The sequence below is a fragment of the Dermacentor silvarum genome, chromosome 10, assembly GCF_013339745.2.
Source record: "Dermacentor silvarum isolate Dsil-2018 chromosome 10, BIME_Dsil_1.4, whole genome shotgun sequence".
NCBI classification, from domain to species: Eukaryota; Metazoa; Arthropoda; class Arachnida; order Ixodida; family Ixodidae; genus Dermacentor; species Dermacentor silvarum.
The window spans coordinates 64,812,364-64,831,776 of NC_051163.1; the positions used below are offsets into that span (position 1 = coordinate 64,812,364).

The 19,413-nt window shown below is 45.1% G+C and overlaps 1 protein-coding gene across 1 annotated transcript; it reads left to right on the top strand.

Annotated features, from left to right (window-relative positions):
* The first annotated feature begins 2,038 nt into the window (after nt 1-2,038).
* LOC125941028 (transportin-2-like) lies at nt 2,039-4,711 on the top strand. Its single transcript, XM_049657935.1, has one exon. It carries the CDS (start codon nt 2,039-2,041, stop codon nt 4,709-4,711), a length of 2,673 nt encoding a protein of 890 aa, XP_049513892.1.
* Nucleotides 4,712-19,413: the final 14,702 nt, after the last annotated feature.

Here is a 19,413-nt window from a genome sequence, read left to right on the forward strand (position 1 = left end):
CTGAAAGCGTGCTTAGCATGCCGCCGACGGCGCCTACTTCCCGAAGCTGCCCCTGTAGCACCCTTGCCAAGGGAAAGAATTAGTGAAGCAACACCGTTTGAGGTGGGAATTGACTTCTGCGGGCCACTCTATTGTCGTGCTGAATTACCATCCACTGTAAAAGTGTACATCGTTGTTTTTTCTTGTGCTGTGACGAGGGCAGTACACCTGGAGCTCACCACAGATATGACAGCGCAAGCATTTTTGCTAGCCTTCAGACGCTTTGCAGCACGACGTGGAATTCCTGCTATCGTGCACTCTGACAACGCGAAAACATTCCGCTGCAGCGCCAAGCATTTGTGCTCCCCTGTCAAAGACAACGTTCAAGACTATGCCAGCTCTCACCGAATCCAATGGCGCTTTATTGCTGAATGTGCGCCGTGGTGGGGAGGCTTCTGGGAGCGTGTAATCCGCACAATTAAGGATGCACTGAAGCGTTGCCTGGGACGGAGCAGCTTGAGCTACAACGAGCTACTCACCGTGCTTGCTGAAGTTGAGGCGGCAGTTAACTGCCGTCCGCTCACCTACTTGGAGGATGACGTCACATCCGCAGAAGTTTTGACGCCCTCACACTTCTTAGTCGGCAAGCGTCTCGTCACTTTGCCAACAGAACAAGAAAACCCCGCTCTTATTGCTGACGCGCCTGACCTTCGACGACGAGCTCGGCATCGGGAACAGCTGCTTCGCAGGCTTTGGAAGCAGTGGAAGAAGGAATACCTTCTTTTCCTGCGCTCTGCTCACCACAGCAAGCCTGTGCCGTCATCGAACTTAAAGCCCGACGATCTTGTCGTCGTCGAGGACATAAACACTCCGCCTATGGCATGGAAGATGGGCCGCGTCGTTAAGGCGTTTCAAGGAAGAGACGGTATTGCGCGGTCCTTCCTGATACTACTATCGAACGGCCAGCAAGTGCGACGTCCCATACAGCGGCTTTACCTCCTGGAGGCGCACACGTGCAGCGCGGCCGCGGGAGTGTGATGAAAACTGAAGACGACGAAGAGGAGAGAACGCGTGAGAAAAAGGCTCGCGCTAGCGCCATCTTTGAGCAGTCGGTTCAATAAACCGCTACCGGCGGACGCGCAGTCGCTTCGTTCCTTACAACCCCTAAGGGCGAGCTGAGATGGCTGGTAGCTTCATGCGCGCGGTCTTCTCGGGGGGTCTTCCCGGTCTTCCCGAGCGCGATTCCTCGCGGTCAGCTAGTGAGATCTGTCCATGTTTGTCTGGGCTTGTTAATTTAACCAGTACGCGAATGTTTACTTCAATTTACACCGTCGATAAAAATCAGTCTTACTTCAGATAATTGTATAAGAGTTTGCTACCCTATCAATGCTTCGCCTTTCAGGCAATACTGCGGCTTTTTTGTAGAGACGAAGATACGATGGAACATTTTCAATTTCTAATCGATGATTCTTGATCTTAAAAAAATAACATAAGAATCACCCTGTATTTAATTTTCTGGGATTATATATGACTGTGCTTAATTGACTGTTCTCGGTAGCCTCAATCTTGGGCAGAGCGACAGGAAGGTTCTTGCTGTAACCTAAAAATTAATTGCAAGGTAAATGCGATTCAATCTCTTAATTTTGACCTTCCTGTTTCCTTTTTATTTCTGTAAAATTTTGTCCGATTGGTTCTATTGTTTTATTTTTTCATTTATTTCTTAGTTTTATATATTCCATCTCTTCTGATTTTAACCTATAAATACATTTGAGATCTCAATATTAGCTTCATTTGTTTTCCATCTTTATTCCACATTTTATTTTGAGCTAATCGGTGCTTAACCAATCCCCCTGAGTGGGTAGGTGCCACAAACTCACATTTTTTTCCATCTAGATGGCTATGTAGTGGCAAATGGGCACCGTACTATGTTAGGCCAATCATCGCGCTGTATGGGGAACTGCCATTAGGAGACGTAGTAGAAGAAGAAAAAGAAGAAGAAGAAGGTGCCTCGCTCGAGCTTTCATGGTTCCATTCTGTCCTCGAAAACAACAACGACGTAATGAGCTGCCGTTACGTGGGATTCCCGTTCGTGAAGAAGAGTGGTCAGTCGTCTTCACCGTGGGTGCCGCAAGAGGAACGGCTTCAGCAAATCTTGCAGCTTCTGAAGGATTCACTGTCTGCTGAGGAAGCGACGAGGCTAACGGCTCGGCAGGAACTCAAGAAACTGAGCGAAATTCCCAACTTCAGCAACTACCTGGTATTCATCATTGCAGAGTTGAAGTTTGAGAATGAGCGGTTGACAAAACCAACCGGATCTTTGTTGGATGAAGATGTGACTGCAGACTCTGGCAACGTTCCCCGGCATGTGAGCGACTACACCGAGACAAACAGCTTCGAAAGCGTGGGCGATCCCTTGGCGGTGATCGTTGCTGCTCTGGGCTTCTTCATCACGACTGACTCGACGCTCGAGCTCACACGCTGGCCTGAATTGCTTCGGCGGCTCGGCGAACTGCTAGACTCGAAGGACGACAGAGTCTGCGAGGGTTCTTTCGGGGCGCTGCACAAGATCTGTCGGGACTACGCTGAGGCGCTGGATACAGGGCCACTGAAAGATCAGCTCACTGTTCTTGTACCCAAGTTTCTGAAGTTCTTTCGGCACAACAACCCTCGGATCCGGTTCTGCGCCATAACTTTCATCAGCCTGCTATTCCTCAATCGCGCACATGCGGTGATGGTCCACGCTGACTCCGCTGTTGCGAGCTTACTGCAGTTGGTATATGAAGAAGACTCCAAAGTGCAGAAAACCATGTGCCGTGCTCTGGTAGTGCTGCTAGAACATCAAATCGACTGTCTCATCCCTCATATGAGCAGCATCATAGAGTACGCGATGGCCAAGATGCAAGATACCGACGGAAGCGTTGCTCTAGAGGCGTGCACGACATTGGCCTTTCTGACGAAGAAGCCAGTCTGCAAGGAAGCACTGGCTCCGTGCTTGTCACGCCTAGTCCCCATTCTAATTCAAGGTATGAAGTACTCAGACTCTGACTTAAGACAATGCAATGAAGACGTACGAGCCATCCGTCCTACGCTTAGCCAGATTAAAAAAGCAACAGAGGGCAACACTGGCGGATGTTCTGTGGCAGACAAAATACACGTCGATGACAACATCTTCTACAAGTGGAATATGAGGAATTGCTCAGCGGATGTGCTGGACGGGATAGCCATGGTGTTCAGCGCGGAAGTGTTTCCCCTGCTGCTGCCTTTGCTTAAGGAAATGCTGCACAAGGATTGGGTGATCAAGGAATCGGCCATTTTTGTTCTTGGGGTCATCGCTGATGGTTGCATGGAAGGCATGTCCCAGTATCTAGAAGATCTGACCACGTACTTGCTTCTCCGCCTTAGAGATGACAAAGCCCCTGTGCGGTCGGCCGCCTGCTGGACGCTGAGCCGCTACTCCCACTGGATGTTGAGCCAGCCGAACCACCGCTACTTCGAGCCACTGGTGAACCAACTACTGGAGCGGGTCATGGACGACAGTGAAATGGTCCAAGAAGTTGCTTGCAATGCCCTTATCACTCTAACAGAGGAAGCCAAAACAAAGCTCGTGCCATACCTCAACGCCATTTTGGACACGATCTATTGTAGCTTCAGGAAGTACAGGCGTCAACGTTTTTATATGCTGTACAATGCAATGAGAACGCTTGCAGACTGTGTAGGACCAGAACTCAAAAGGCGAGAGTTCATCCTATCTTTCATGAAACCACTGACCGATGAGTGGTATGAGATGGCAGACTGTGAGCTGAATCTATTTTATCGGCTACGGTGTCTGGGTAGTGTGGCTACTGCAGTTAAATCTGAATTCTTGCCTTACCACGTGCCCGTCGCAAAAATGTGCCTCCGCCTCGTGCAACTGGGGAGGCAAGGCTTTTTTGTCAAAGCACTCCGCCTCAGGCACTCGTATACCCCGGAAAAACCCTTTGTAGTTGCGGCGCTGGAAGCGCTCAGTGGACTGGCGGAAGGTTTGGAAAGCGACATTGAGCTTTTTGTCGCGGATACCAACATCATTGAGCTCATGTTCCAGTGTGGGAAGGACTCGGTGCCAGAAGTGCGTCAGGCCACGTTTGCCCTTCTTGGAAACCTCACCAAAGCCTGCTTCAACTGTCTTGTGTCCGTTACGTGCAGATTCCTTCCTATACTTGGTGAGAACTTGAACCCAGAGATCATACCAGTGTGCAATAGTGCGACCTGGGCAATCGGCGTGATCGCCATGAAGTTGAGAAGTGGTGTCAAACCGCACATGTCTGATGTGGTTACTAGACTGGTGACTAACATGAAGCTCTCGAACACGTCGAAAACCTTGCTTGAGAACACTTCTATTGCAATCGGATGTCTTGGTTACGCTTGCCCAGAAGAAATGGCGCCGAAGTTACTTCAGTTTATAGGTCCATGCTGCTCAGCACTGGGAAAAGTTCAGAACTGTGAAGCGAAGGACTTCGCGTTTCGTGGCATCTGCAGTATGGTTTGTGTGAACCCGGATGGAGTCATTCTTGACTTCATTTTCTTCCTCGAGGCCATCCTTTCCTGGGCCATTCCTGAGGACGACTTGAAGCAGTCAGTCAGTGACCTGCTCCACCGCTTCAAGAAGATGTTTGGGAGCAAGAAATGGCAGCACTTCTCCGCACAGCTTCCACCTGCACTCAGGAGGCGAATGCTGGACAACTACGGCATCTGAGGAGGGTTCTCCGCCGACGACGCGACGATGACATTTATGTAAACGCAACAGACGATACCCGCTCAAGTGGTGAAGACATAGGATGTCGGTAGTGATGTTTTTCACCGCACACGCATTTGTCGTATTATTTAGGGCGTTCATGTGCGCTGTTGCGCATATCAGTCGGACCAAATAATGTATTTCATAGAAAACAAATGCTTCGCACAACAGTTTCACTTGAACATCGCTTGAAATGCTAGTAAAGCTTCGCATCAGTTCCCCTGCCGATGTGCTCAAAAGTTCCAGTGGTGAAATAACATGAAGTTGGTGATACGCTCCACCACTACGGTTATCTAGAATGGTTATCACAATTTAACCACGTCAATGATATATTCACCCAAACGCTCAGTTCAAGATCTTTCTACTTTTACGTCAGAGTGAATCAGCATTTAATCACAGGACGAAGCGTATAGTTTAATCGGGCAACATTAGAAGGAAGCTTTACCTCTGGGTCAACTCTGATTCCCCGTTGGAATACATGTGAAACGCAGAAATACTCTCATTAGAGAAGCAATGAACCCATTTGAAGATGTTTGGTGCATGTTAGAGAAAAATCGCAAATATAGAAACTATATGAAGTGGAACATTTATATAGAACTTGACAGTTTGCATAAAAATTTTCAGAATTACGTAAATTGAAAAAGAAAAGAAAACGCTTAACCTTGAACTCGGCCGCGCAACGCTTGAAACCGTGAATTGCCCAGCGTTTCCCGGAAGTGCGCGCGTACTTATCATCTTATTATCATGATGATGATAATTTCTTTTCGCGCGTCTCGAACTTACGGCCGTCACTGCGCGTTGCATAGCGCAACTTGCGAGAAGGGCAGCTAAGCCCGCTCGACTCATGGACTCTGAACTCCTGGACCACCCACTGCAGAGCGGAGGAGCTACCTACGCTCGCGCACTCTTTTGATTAAAGTTTATTCTCTCTCTCTCTCTCACGCAACACCGACACCGCGTTGCAATGCCGACAACGCGTTCCAGCAGACCCGCTCCGTGAATGCATCTCTCTCTCTCTCGCTCTCATAGCACGCAAAACCTCTTCAACTCGCAGGGCATGCAGGGCACGAGCGTGCGAACGCGCCAGCTGTGGACGAAGACGAAGACGCTCGAACGCAGTCATATGGTTCGCATAAAAGCCAAAGACGATAAGGTCATCATCATCATCATCAAATGCATGTTCTGCAAGCGTGGCTGTATAGCGTATAGTGGTAACGACGCTCGCTTTGGGACCGGGGGCACGCGGGTTCGAATCCCGCCTCGGCAAGAAAGTTTTTTTTTTCTTCTTGATTGTTTCTTAATGCGAACCACGAATCACAAATTACGGCTGGCTTAAACAGCTTCGCTCTTAAAGGAAACTGGAACCACAAAGTTCACAAATCGGCAACTCTGCACCGCAATCGGATAAAACCCTTTTGTTAACGGCATGGGTTAAAGCATCACAAGCGGAAATAGTGATATGGGTTAAAGCATCACAAGCAGAAATTGTGATACTATATAAGTTTACAACCTTACGCGAAGTTGTTACAAGGCTAACAATAGTTTCGCAATAGTCCTACTGAGACATATACAGGGTGCCCCACGTAACCTGTTTCTAAATTTTTTAAAAAATCAGCGGCCCATTCCACTCTCTGAAGATAGTTAACCAGTGAAGCTGAAACGTGCACCCCGGTGTTTATCACTGGGTTAATCCCGAGGTTTCATTAAAGTATTTCTCAATTGTGAGGGCAACACGTTCGGCTGCGACGGAGAGAACGACGTCACTGACGGTATGCCCGCAGTCGGTCATTGTCGCTTTCGTTCGATGTTTCGAGTTTGCTCGGCGGCGTGGTTAGCAGCATTCTCCCGCCACTGCTGCTTGCGATTCTTCAAAATTAAATAGCTTCAAAGTTAAATCTGCCCGTTACGGTGAGACAATGAATCGCTCATGCCCCCGTAAACGCGGCCTCCCCATTACGACGACAGAAGCGAAGTGAAATTCTGCGCTGAAATGATTATCGGCAACCCAGACAGCTGTGGAAGCAGGCGACGACGACGAACGCGGGAGCAGTGGCAAGAACGCGTGCTGAGCACGAGCACGAGCCAACGAGCCACCTGCAGAAGAAGACGACGAAGCTAGAGCCAATGCTTATTTTTTTTTTTTTCGAAAGCTTGCTCTTAGGCATAATACAAAGCATATCAAAAATACACGAACAGACTTGACTCATGCAAAAAATCTAGAAGTGAACGATGATACGGTCCATGAATCCAAAGTTCCAGGTCGGGTGGGTGGCCAGGCCGAAGGCCTGCTGCCCGTAGGTGGCCGAGACGGCTTAGGTGAAGTCCTGGGCACGTCCATAATAGGTGTGTCACTGTCACATTTTGAATCGTAGTGTCACAAAATGGGAACGGTGTATCATATAGGGACCGTGGTACTGTTGTACCCAGAGAGCGGTCACAGACGGGGTGAGTGCGACCCCGACACGCAGCCTACGTAACGTAACCTCCTCTCGGCGGGTTAAGCCACCAGGGAGGTCTGATCCACACGGAGGTATAAGCTCGGGTGGTACGTCGGAGGTTTTCTTTTTCCCGGAGCGCAGACGTCTTCAGGAAAATGCGGAAGTGGGTACGTTACGTTCTCAGGGTGGATTGCCAAATCTGCTTCAAGTAGACCCGGCGGTGCTGCTCCAGGCACCCACTGAACGCGTATCACTAAATTCGTAGTGGCAGCAATACGGTGAATGCTATCCGAGAGAAGAGAGGACCGAGATACCCTACGTATGCCAATGCTTATGATCATAATTTTCTGTGTTCAGGCGATTTCGCCTAGCCATATACGATTTCGCCTAGACATATATGCTCCCCATTTCAACTAAATGTAAACAACGCGCCTTCTATTAGCCCCGAGAACGACATACAGGGGTGCTGCGAGCGCCGCTCGCGTGACTTCAGGGCACGGACTCGCGCCTGTCGTCTGTTGCCGTTCGGGCGCTGTCCGGGCGCTTTCTGCAGTGTTTCCGTTTGTTCCCTGTCGTTCTCTGTGCTTGTATACTTATGATAATCCTCTCAAATACATTTTTACTACGTCATCATTCGCGCAAACTTATTCAAAGAGCTTATTTCTTAGACGACAATTTATTTCTCCAGGGCAACGCTGCAGTGCCAGCCGAAGGAGCTCAGAGTAGCCCATTGCGTGTTTTTCATGCGCGGATCTAGACTTTGCAGATTGAGGGACTAATAAAAAAAGCATAAATAGCACGTGACCAATAAAAGCATAAACGCATAAACATAGCACGTAAGAATCCAGTTAGGATACCATACGTACATATGACTGCTACATTTACCTTGATTTTAACCAATTAAAACGTGTTTGCTTATGACGAGTAGCTCATGGTATAATATCTAATTTTTCATTTCTTCACAGAAACGCTCGGCTCCAAAACGAGGACCTGACACAGCAGTTTATATTCAACCAGCACCGCTTATTCCTTTAACTGCTTCTTAAAATTAGGCCGTTCTTCACAGGTTAATTTCAAGTGGCAGTAATTTGAAGTAAAACTAATTGAGGCTTACAACCATTTGCAGAATACGCAAAGGAATGTACCAATATTTATTCACTGTTCCGTGCTACACGTTCAACTCACTTGTGCAATTTACTGCTGCTTGTTTTTTGAGGAACAGACATCACGAATCTGTTTGGCGAACTGACACAGGCTGCTCGGCCCAAATGTTTTACTGATATATGCCTTTTGTACCGTATGGCTGCAGCTAGAAAGAAGCCGAAGCTTCATTCATTATCAGTATGAGGCTTATTGAAGATACCGTTATTCCCCTGTGGAGGTCAAAAATCAAGTGAATTCATTTGAGGCTTGTGTTGTCTTCTCTATGAGGCGGGTATGTGAGGTTCTCTTTTATGTACTCACCAAGCGAATAGTTCTTAGTTTGTGTAGTTAGACAACGCAGGATCGAGACATGGTGAGGCAGAAGGCGTTTGAATTTTCCCCTTCATTGCAGCCTAAGCTGCGCTGTATAGCCTTGAGTATACCTTAGGCATTGCAATGGGCGCTTAAAGAACTGCTTCATGGTTTCAATTCGAAGTTGTAGTGAACTGATGGGTTTCGCGAATAATGCGTGCCTCGCCACAGTCGGTAGATTTAGTTGCGTAAGGGCTGTGCCATGATGTCGATAAAGGCAACTGAGGGTCACTATGAAACATTTTCTCGTGTGCAGTTGATAGGCTCTCGATCTTAACCACGAAACTTTTCTTTCAGGTGATTGCTGTCATGGTATTCGTGAAGTATATACATACTATACGTGACGCGCCGTCTGTTAACAGCCATGAGCAATGCGTTTTCTGGGTGCCTGTTTCAGAGAACTGCGAAACGTATGTGAGTACAGTGACATATGTTTCGCGTAAAGCCTTTTTATTATAAGAGATGTGGTGTGATGAACATTTGTGTGAGTGACGTACTATTTCGGTGGTACAGAGTGGCATTGCAGTGCCGTGAAAATGTAGTTGCATGTTCAATGTTTCTTTAGAACTGTTTTGCTTGGTTAGCCATTGATTCCAGTTTAATAGTAAAGAGAATTAAATGTCTTGCGTTCATGGTGGTGCTCTGCTGACTGATACATTTGACACTTCTAGAAGACAATAAGAAAGAGTGATGAAATATTCACTTTTTGTTGCTAACGTGCATATGATTTATGGCAAGTTAGCTATGGATTATTGTTCTATGTTGTCTTTTCACAATAGTCATTTTGAGTAGTGACTTTGCACTGTCGACAAGAATTTTTGACTGATTTTAAATCGGCTCGACACTGCCAGCTATGGGTTAAACGACTTACATGGATTAGTTACATTACTCTATTTGCAAGACTCCTGCGCCACGCACTAAGGGTAACTTTACACACACTGCTGGAGTCATCGGAGTCATCGAGAACAGTTGCCTGAATCCCTCGGCGTTCGTCATGTGATGCTTTATCTCGAGTTGCCTGACTCATCTGGAATAGTTTACAGACTCCCTCAGCACCTAGTAGTCTTGCAAACCTCTTGAGAGGGTCCACGAGACTACCAGAACAGAGAGTGCACGACTATTTTGTAAAGAGTATATACGCTGCCCGCGCGTCGCATCATGGAGTTAATATGCGGCGGGTGCAACCCATAAGGGCGAGCTGCGATGGCTGGTAGCTTCATGCGCGCGGTCTTCTCGGGGGGTCTTCCCGGTCTTCCCGAGCGCGATTCCTCGCGGTCAGCTAGTGAGATCCGCCCATGTTTGTCTGGGCTTGTTAATATAACCAGTACGCGAATGTTTACTTAACTTTACACCGTCGATAAAAATCAGTCTTCAGATAATTGTATAAGAGTTTGCTATCTCTATCAATGCTTCGCCTTTCAGGCAATACTGCGGCTTTTTTGTAGAGACGAAGATACCATAGAACATTTTCAATTTCTAATCGACGATTCATGATCTTACAAAAATAACATACGAATCACCCTGTATTTAATTTTCTGGGATTATATATGACTGTTCCTAATTGACTGTTCTCGGTAGCCTCAATCTTGGGCAGAGCGACAGGAAGGTTCTTGCTGTAACCTAAAAATTAATTGCAAGGTAAATGCGATTCAATCTCTTAATTTTGACCTTCCTGTTTCCTTTTTATTTCTGTAAAATTTAGTCCGATTGGTTCTGTATTTTTATTTTTCATTTATTTCTTAGTTTTATATATTCCATCTCTTTTGATTTTAACCTATAAATACATTCTCAATATTACCTTCGTTTGTTTTCCATCTTTATTCCACATTTTATTTTGAGCTAATCGGTGCTTAACCAATCCCCCTTAGTGGGTAGGTGCCACAAACTCGCGAATTTTTTTTTCATCTAGATGGCTATGTAGTGGCAAATGGGCACCGTACTATGTTGGGCCAATCATCGCGCTGTATAGGCAAGTGCCATTAGGAGAAGTAGTAGATGAAGACGAAGAAGAAGAAGAAGGTCAGCCATGCTCTAAAGCTACTGTCCTCCGAGTACGAAATACTAGTGTTAGACATAAGCCTTCCATCCTGTCGGCCATTTTTTATAGCCAATGCATATTTTCCCTCAGGTGTTCAGGACACGCGCCCTTTGGATACTATCATTACTACTTGCGGAAAAGATGTTTTACTAGCTGGGGACTTTAACTCCCACCATATTACATGGGGATTAAAAACAGATCAGAGTGGCAATCGCTTATGGAACTGGTCCCAGGACAATAGTCTTACGTGCGCAAATTCCGGACGACCTACCTTCGTCAGAGGTCAGGCTGCTTCTGCCTTAGACTTGACTTTTGCAAGCTCAAGCATTTCCCTGGCCACCTGGTCGACTGTTGATCATGCCACAAATAGCGACCACATACCGATCATTTTTGATATTTTACGTCCAGTTACCTCCTGCCTTTCTAATGCGCGTACTTTCATAAACTACAGTAAATTTCAAAATTCCTTGCGGTCCGCATTGGCTTCTCTGACTGATGTTAATCTCAAATCGAAAGCACTGAGCATTTGTTCTGTTTTAAAAGATTCGCGGGAAAAATCTCAATTTGTTATACAATCAGTTAAAACGAATTCTTCCCCTTGGTGGAATGATGACTGTTCGCGTGACTATAGGCGAAGGAAGGCAGCTTGGAAAAAACTATTACATAATCAATGCCCTCAAAACTGGCTGGATTACAAATTCTATGCAGGTACTTTTAGACGGACAGTGTTGAAGGCTAAAGATGAGTACGACACCCAGCATTTTGCATTTCTTTCTAAATCAAACAATAAACACGCGCTGTTTAGGTTTCTACGCGCCAAGAAAATGATTCCGCGACCAATAAATGCAGAATCCGCAGTTTTGTCTCCAGAAGAAATAAAAAATTCGTTGGAGGTAATCGCTAGAGGGCTAGAAAGTCGCTTTTCTGCCCAACAACCTTTAGCTCCATTGCTATCCCCATCTGAGGAAGATTTCACGGAAATTTCGAAGACTGAATTATCAGATATCTTACAAAACTTTCCATCAGCGGCTCCGGGGCCCGATGGGATCACTTCGACCATGTTAAAAATTTTATATAAAGAATCGCCAGAATGTTTATTAGACATAATCAATTATTTCGTCAGAAGGGCATGGGTTCCATTGGAGTGGAAAATTGCCAAGGTCATTCCGTTGCTTAAAAATCCGAGTGACGGATATATATTAGACAATATAAGGCCAATCGCGTTAACTTCAAATTTAGTAAAATTGATTGAAAGAGTTATCAATATTCGTATCGTAAATTTTCTTAATGAGCGATCGATTCTAAGTCCGAAACAAATTGGTTTCAGATCACAGTGCTCTATATGGCAGGCCCATATTGACCTTGAAAGCCGTATTCAGTTGGCAAGGCGCCAAAGGCAGTATGCGGCATTAGTCACTCTAGATATCTCAAAAGCATATGACAGTGTTGAACATGTGATATTGATCAACCAGCTTCAAAAGATTAACCTTCCAAAATACCTTCAAGTATGGATTTCAGAGTTTTTAAGGAACAGAGAATTTTATTGCTTCCAAAGCGGCATTTCTTCGGCTAGGTACGCACAGTCAAGAGGCGTTCCACAAGGGGCAGTACTTTCTCCAGTCTTATTTAATATTCTAATGAGTTCCATCCCATGTCATGATGATGTACATACTTATGTGTACGCTGATGACATAGCGTTTTTTTTTCATCGGCAAATGACATCCAAAAACTTTATCAAGTATTACAGACATACTTGTCTGCTATAGAAAGATGGCTTGATGCGATGCATCTCTGTCTCAACGTTAACAAATGCTCAGTGCTTACGTTTCCATTAACGGACCCCATATATATTTCACTCTCTTATCATCTACATATTATCCCACAAGTAGAGACAGTCAAGTATCTTGGGGTGATATATGACGGTTCACTGTCATGGAAGTCACACATTGACTATATTGCAACAAAAGGTATTCGTGCGGTTGGCTTGCTGCGTAGGCTGAGCAATAGTCGATCAGGAATGCGAAGAGCAACGCTTTTAACAATATACCGCATGTATGTTCGACCGGTATTAGAATTTGGATGCGTACTGTACTTTGGAGCTCCTGCATATAAACTTCGCCCTCTTGTTCTTCTGGAGAGGCAGGCCTTGCGACAATGTTTAGGGCTACCTAAATTTGTAGCAAATGAAGTTTTGCATCTGGAAGCTAGGCTGCCATCTCTTGTTACGAGGTTTCGATTATTAGCTGTACAGTCATATTTAAGACTATATGAATCCCCTATAAGGCGTTCACAAACAGTTTTCATCTCCCAGCCGGACTTGTTTTTCGGATTGTACTGGCCGCGATTCCACACACCACAAATTATTTTTATTCAAACTCTCCTAGATCAAATAAACATACAAATTCGTGAGGTGAGTCCTGTTGTTTACAACACCAATTCCATTAAAATTCAGTATGATGATATTTTCCCTAAAAATGCTAAGGCATTATCTTACCGCATGCTAAGCTCAATATTAAATGATTACTTTTTGCACGTTCCGATCAAGACAGTTATTGCCACTGATGCTTCTCAAAATGAAGAAAAGTGTGGAATTGGAATATTTTCTCCTATTCTTGATTGGTCGTTCTCTCTTCGCCTCCCAGACTTCGTACCGATCTTTCTAGCGGAATTTTTAGCTGTCGTTCTAGCCCTCCGTAAACTCAATACATCAACATGTTCTACAGTAATCGTGACGGATTCTTTATCTCTGTGCTCCTCCCTCACAGCGTCCGATAATTCCCCAGTTTTGCGAGCTTTCAAATCGTTAGTGCCCCCTCACTTAGCTTTGATTAGATTGGTGTGGGTACCAGGGCATAAGGGCCTATTTCTAAACGAAATGGCAGATTCGTTGGCGAAAGCGTCCCTGAATGGCCCGGTAATTCATATCCTACCGATTTCAGCTTTCATCATAGGGGCTAGATTTCGGAGAAAAATGATGCTGCGTGAATTTCACGCCCCTTCTTTAACAAACTCGTCAGATTTTCAGCACTTGTCGCATTATTGGAATAGCAAACTCTGTCAAACGCGTTCACTTGAAGTCGCAATCACTAGACTACGCTGCAGAATTCCATTTTTAAATTTTTACCTACACAGAGCTGGTCTGGTTCCCTCACCTAACTGTCCCTATTGTGGACAACATGAAACATTAGATCACTTTCTCATGGCCTGTCAAAGATATTCTGAATTGCGAAAAAGAACCTTAGAAACACCGTTCCGCCTTCTTAGATTAGAATTAAATGTTCAAAATTTACTATCATTGGGGGCCTCTACCCTTGGGCACAGCGACGGGAAGGTTGTAGATGCCATCCAGAATTACATTACAGGGTCAGAAAGATTTAGATGAGAAAATCACGGCTTAGGGTACCGAAATATTTTTACAAATTTGATGACTTGCTATCTACTTCTTTTTTTTAATTCATCATTTACTCCTTATTCTATTCAAGTGATTTGATATATTCTAATTATTCATTCTCAGATGCGTATATATTCCCACATTTATGTTTGTTTTGATTTATACATCTCCATTCTGATTGGTATTTCAAACTACCCGGTTCTTGGCCAATCCCCCAGAGTGGGTATGTGCCAGTAACTTCAAGGCTCTACATCTACATCTACATCTCTGCCCACCTCTGTCCTTGGCCTAGGTGAGTGCTAAAAGTCTTGAAACAGGAAGAAGACCGCTCTTCCCTGTTCAGCGAACAGTGCCTGAACCAGTGGTTCTTGGCACAGGGGATTCACGTTCTGCCTGGTCTCTGCCTGGTTCTACGAACTGTGAGCTCTTGGGGTTTCGGCTAAGTGTCGGGCGGATTTATTTCCCTGATTGTGGGTGCTAAGTATCGTTTTGAGAGAAATTTAATTTTTATATAGTCAGATAGTGCCACAGATGTCGACAAATTCTCCGGGGGATGGCCCGGGGCGATCTCCGCCTTGGTCGGCCTCCCTACCACCTGATCAAATGCCTCTTGAAGCTTTCTTCCGTAGCGGGGTGAGCAGCATTCCTGTGGCGCTGGTGCCTTTGCATGGAGGAACCATCCGGCTAAACAACCCAAAGGCAGTGCAGGCTCAGCTTCAGGCGGCCACGCATCACTACTTGCACATCACCGATGTACGACAGTTTGGCAGGGGTGGGATTGTTTGCCGATCGCCAGACCAGGCGTGCGTGTATGACCTACTTAAGTGCTCATCATTTGGATCATTGCAAGTAAGTGCCTTCATCCCTCCGCATCTTGCCTGTACCAAGGGAATAGTTCGTGGTGTGGACTCGAATTTAAGTCCGGCAGAGACCCTGGAAAAGCTCTCCGCGGCTGGGGCAATTTCTGTTTACCGGTGCAACAGACTAGTGGACAATGCACGTGTACCCACAGAATCAGTAATTGCCACGTTTGCGGGTACATCTTGCCCCAATGAGATAAAGGTCTGGCCTCTGATCTTCAGAGTGGATCCGCTTGCCTCGCGCCCATTACAATGCCGCAATTGTTGGCGCTTCGGACATAGCATAGGCGGTTGTAAATCTAGCCTTCGCTGTTGTACATGCGGGGAGAGCCATTCCGCTAGTGACTGCTCGGCTCAATCGGACACGTGCTGCCTTTGCGATGGAGCCCACAAGGCTGATTATTCTAACTGCCCTGCTAGAAATCAAGAAATTCAAATCCTGGAAGTTATGGACAAAAGGCGTTGCTCACGCCGAGATGCCATTGTGGCCGTAAAGGAAAGAGCTCATGGATATGCGAGTGTGACAGCACGACACCAGGCTGTCGTTGATGGAACCCTGTCAGAGGTAATCGCACAAGCGATTGAAAAGTCTATGGCTAAAATCATGGAGCGTATTGTAGAAAGCGTCACGGAATGTTTTAATGGCCTTGTATCCTCACAACTAGTGCAATTATTACCGACTGCTACTGCTCAACCAATGCACTCTGTAATGAATGCTACTACACCTCACGCTCAGGAAGATGAGGTTATTGCAACATCTCTCATAAAACAAGTTAGGCCTATTCCAGGTTCCTCAAGCAAAGACACTACTAGCTCAGTCAATTCTGATTCACAGGATACCTCAAACATGGAAATTGATGTGAGGGCTCAGAAAAGGAGGTTTTCTCCACTGGAGAATACCACTTTACGCTCAATTAGTAAATCTAAGAAAATCCTCTCTGAAGTCAACTCAAAATCTAATATTTTGGAGGAGGCAGTTGCCTCTGCGGTGCTCTCATCACCGGAAGGTAGATGAGGGTACTACAGTGGAACTGCAGATCAATATTCGCTGCTTCTACCGATTTAAACGTTCTGTCTTATCAACTTTGTCCAGATATAATTATACTGCAAGAAACTTGGTTATCTCCTGAAAAATTATTTTGTTTACGTGATTTTAGATCGTTTCGCCTAGATCGTCCGTCTAAAGGAGGGGGCTTATTAATTATGGTATCAAGCAAGTTTTGCCACAGGGCAAATATATCATTCCAGCTGATGTCTCCAGAATGTGAAATTTTAGCGGTAGAAATTACTCTCCCTGGCAGTAGGCCCTTCTCGTTGGCTAATGTATATTTTCCTTCGGGTGTTCAGGATACACGCCCACTAGACTTAGTTCTGGCAAAATGCGGTAAAGAAATTGTATTGGCTGGAGACTTCAACTCACATCATATATCCTGGGGAGTCAGATCAGACCAGTGTGGTAAGCGTCTGTGGGACTGGGCAACAAGTAATAATTTTCTATGTCAAAATTCGGGATCAGTTACATTTCTTCGCGGACAGTTTAGATCTGTGCTGGATCTTACATTTTCGGGTCCAGGTCTTTCCATATCAGCATGGGAAACAGTGAATGTTGGGACAAATAGTGATCACGTTCCAATTAAGTTTGAAGTCATAGGTTCGCAGTCCGCCGTGGAGGCTCGAATCCACTCATTTGTGGATTACAATAGATTTAAAAAATGTTTGCAAACCACTTTCAAATCAACAATTGAAAATCATGCATTGAACGCTGAGGATATTTGCTCAATCTTAGAGACTTCGCGCAAAAGATCAGAATTCCAGTTAAAAGCTAGCAAGAACAGTACTTCTACGCGTTGGTGGAATGACGACTGCTCGCGGGCTTACAAGCGACGGAAAGCTGCGTGGAAACAACTCATGCAGAACCAGTCTCCGAGAAACTGGAATAACTATAAATTTATGGCTGGAACGTTTAAAAGAACGGTATCTCAGGCAAAAGATGATTACAATGTTCGTCATTTTGAATTTCTTTCAAAGTCAAATAATAAGCGTGCACTGTTTCGGTTTTTAAGATCACAAAAATTTATTCCGCGTCCCTTGAACTTGGAGTCAATAGTTTTAACCACGAGTGATAAAGTCGAATCTCTAGAGGTAATTGCGAGAGGTTTGGAGGTCCGATTCTCGACCTGTTTTCCCTCCTCTCCTCAAAGACTGGGCACATTTGAAGATTTCGAAGAGATTTCTTTGTCGGAATTGTCGGAGGCTGTTTCATGTTTACCAGCTGCAGCCCCAGGTCCTGATGGACTCACTACTAAGATGCTTAAACTTCTATTTGACATCGCTCCTAACGTTCTGTTAGATACTGTAAATCACTCAATACAATATGCTTGGATCCCTCCTGTGTGGAGAATCGCGAAGGTGATTCCACTGCTCAAAGACCAAAACAAAGGGTATGTACTAGACAATATTCGGCCGATCTCTCTAACATCAAATTTTGTAAAATTAATAGAAAGGTTATTATACACCCGCATGATTGAATTTGTGACAACAAGAGAATTATTGAGCCCCTGTCAAATTGGATTTAGGCCAGGGATGTCAATCTGGTGCGCACACGTCGACCTAGAAAGCAGAATTCAATTGGCTCGCTACCACAACCAATGTGCAGCTCTAGTTACAATAGACATTTCAAAAGCATACGATAGTGTGGAATACCCTATTTTAACAGAAAGGATGCAGGAAATTAGATTACCTGATTACTTCATAACGTGGACTGCTGAGTTCTTGCAGGGCAGGGAGTTTTACTGTGCGCAAAGTGGAATTGCATCAGGAAAATTCAGACAAACACGCGGGGTTCCACAAGGCTCAGTGTTATCTCCGCTTTTGTTTAATATATTGCTAAGCTCCATTCCTTGTCATCAGAATATATGCACGTACGTTTACGCTGATGATATAGCGTTTTTTGCTTCGGCAAATGATATTCAGGCACTGTACGAGTACTTACAGGAATACTTATGCGAGTTGGAAGCTTGGCTGGATAGTATTCACTTGTCTCTTAATGTAAATAAGAGCGCTGTTCTTGTCTTTCCGGTACAAGACCCATTTACGATATCCCTTTCGTACCGCCATTCCACTATTCCACAAGTGGAAAAAGTCAGATACCTAGGAATTGTTTATGATGGAAACCTTAACTGGCGTCTACATATTGAAAATATAACCTCAAAAGCTTCCCGTGCAATGGGGATATTGAAAAGGATTAGCAATAATCGATGGGGCATGCGCAGGGACACACTTTTAATGATTTACCGCATGTATATCCGGCCAATTCTAGAGTTCGGCTGTGTGTTATTCTCTGGCTCCCCTGCTTACAAACTACGTCCACTACTTTTGCTGGAAAGGGAAGCACTTCGTTTATGTCTGGGGCTGCCAAAGTTTGTAGCAAACGCCGTGCTCTACAAGGAATCACGACTTCCTTCCCTAGAAATGAGATTTAAAATACTCACTGTTCAAACATTCATAAGGCTCTATGAATCACCAATAAGAAGATCCCAGTCGATATTTATTGGTCAACCCGCTTTATTTTTTGGAGTCCCATGGCCTCGGTTTCACATGCCACAGGTGAATAAAACAGAATCGTTATTAAGTCCGTTAAATGTACGATTAAATGATATAATCACGGTAAGCAGCATCCAAAATTCATTGGTTATTACTTATGATAACATATACCCCAACCATGCGAAGCAGCTTCCCTGGCATATTCTTAACGGCTTACTCCAAGATCACTTGGACAAGCTCCAAACAAACGTAATTATAGCCACAGATGCTTCGCAGAGTGAGGAAAAAGCCGGGGTTGGAATTTTTTCATCTGCATTAGACTGGTCTTTTTCTGTTCGACTCCCCGACTATACTCCAATATTCCTAGCGGAATTCCTAGCTGTTTTCTTAGCTTTGCGTAAGCTACAGCCTCCCACAACAACCGCGGTAGTATTAACAGACAAATATTGACCCAAGTCCCCAAAGCAGGAGATGCTATTACAGGGATCAAACGCATTTGCCGAATATTATTATCCTTGTGCACCTCACTTACTGCTCCTGGCGAGTCGCATATAGTAAAAAATTTGCACTCATTGGTTCCAAGTCATTTGCAGAATTTGCGATTAGTATGGGTACCTGGTCACAAAGGCATATTTATGAATGAAGCGGCAGATAGCCTGGCAAAGGCTTCTATTACAGGCCCTGTGTGTTCCCTTCTTCCAACGACAGGTTTCATAACGTCTGCCAGGTTTAGAAGATACACCCTTATGGCATCAAAATCAGAACTAACATCATCCTCCGAACTGCACCACTTACAATTCCCTTGGAGCAGGAACTTTTGCAAATCCAGACAAACAGAGGTGACATTAACAAGACTGCGATGTCGAGTCCCCCGCCTA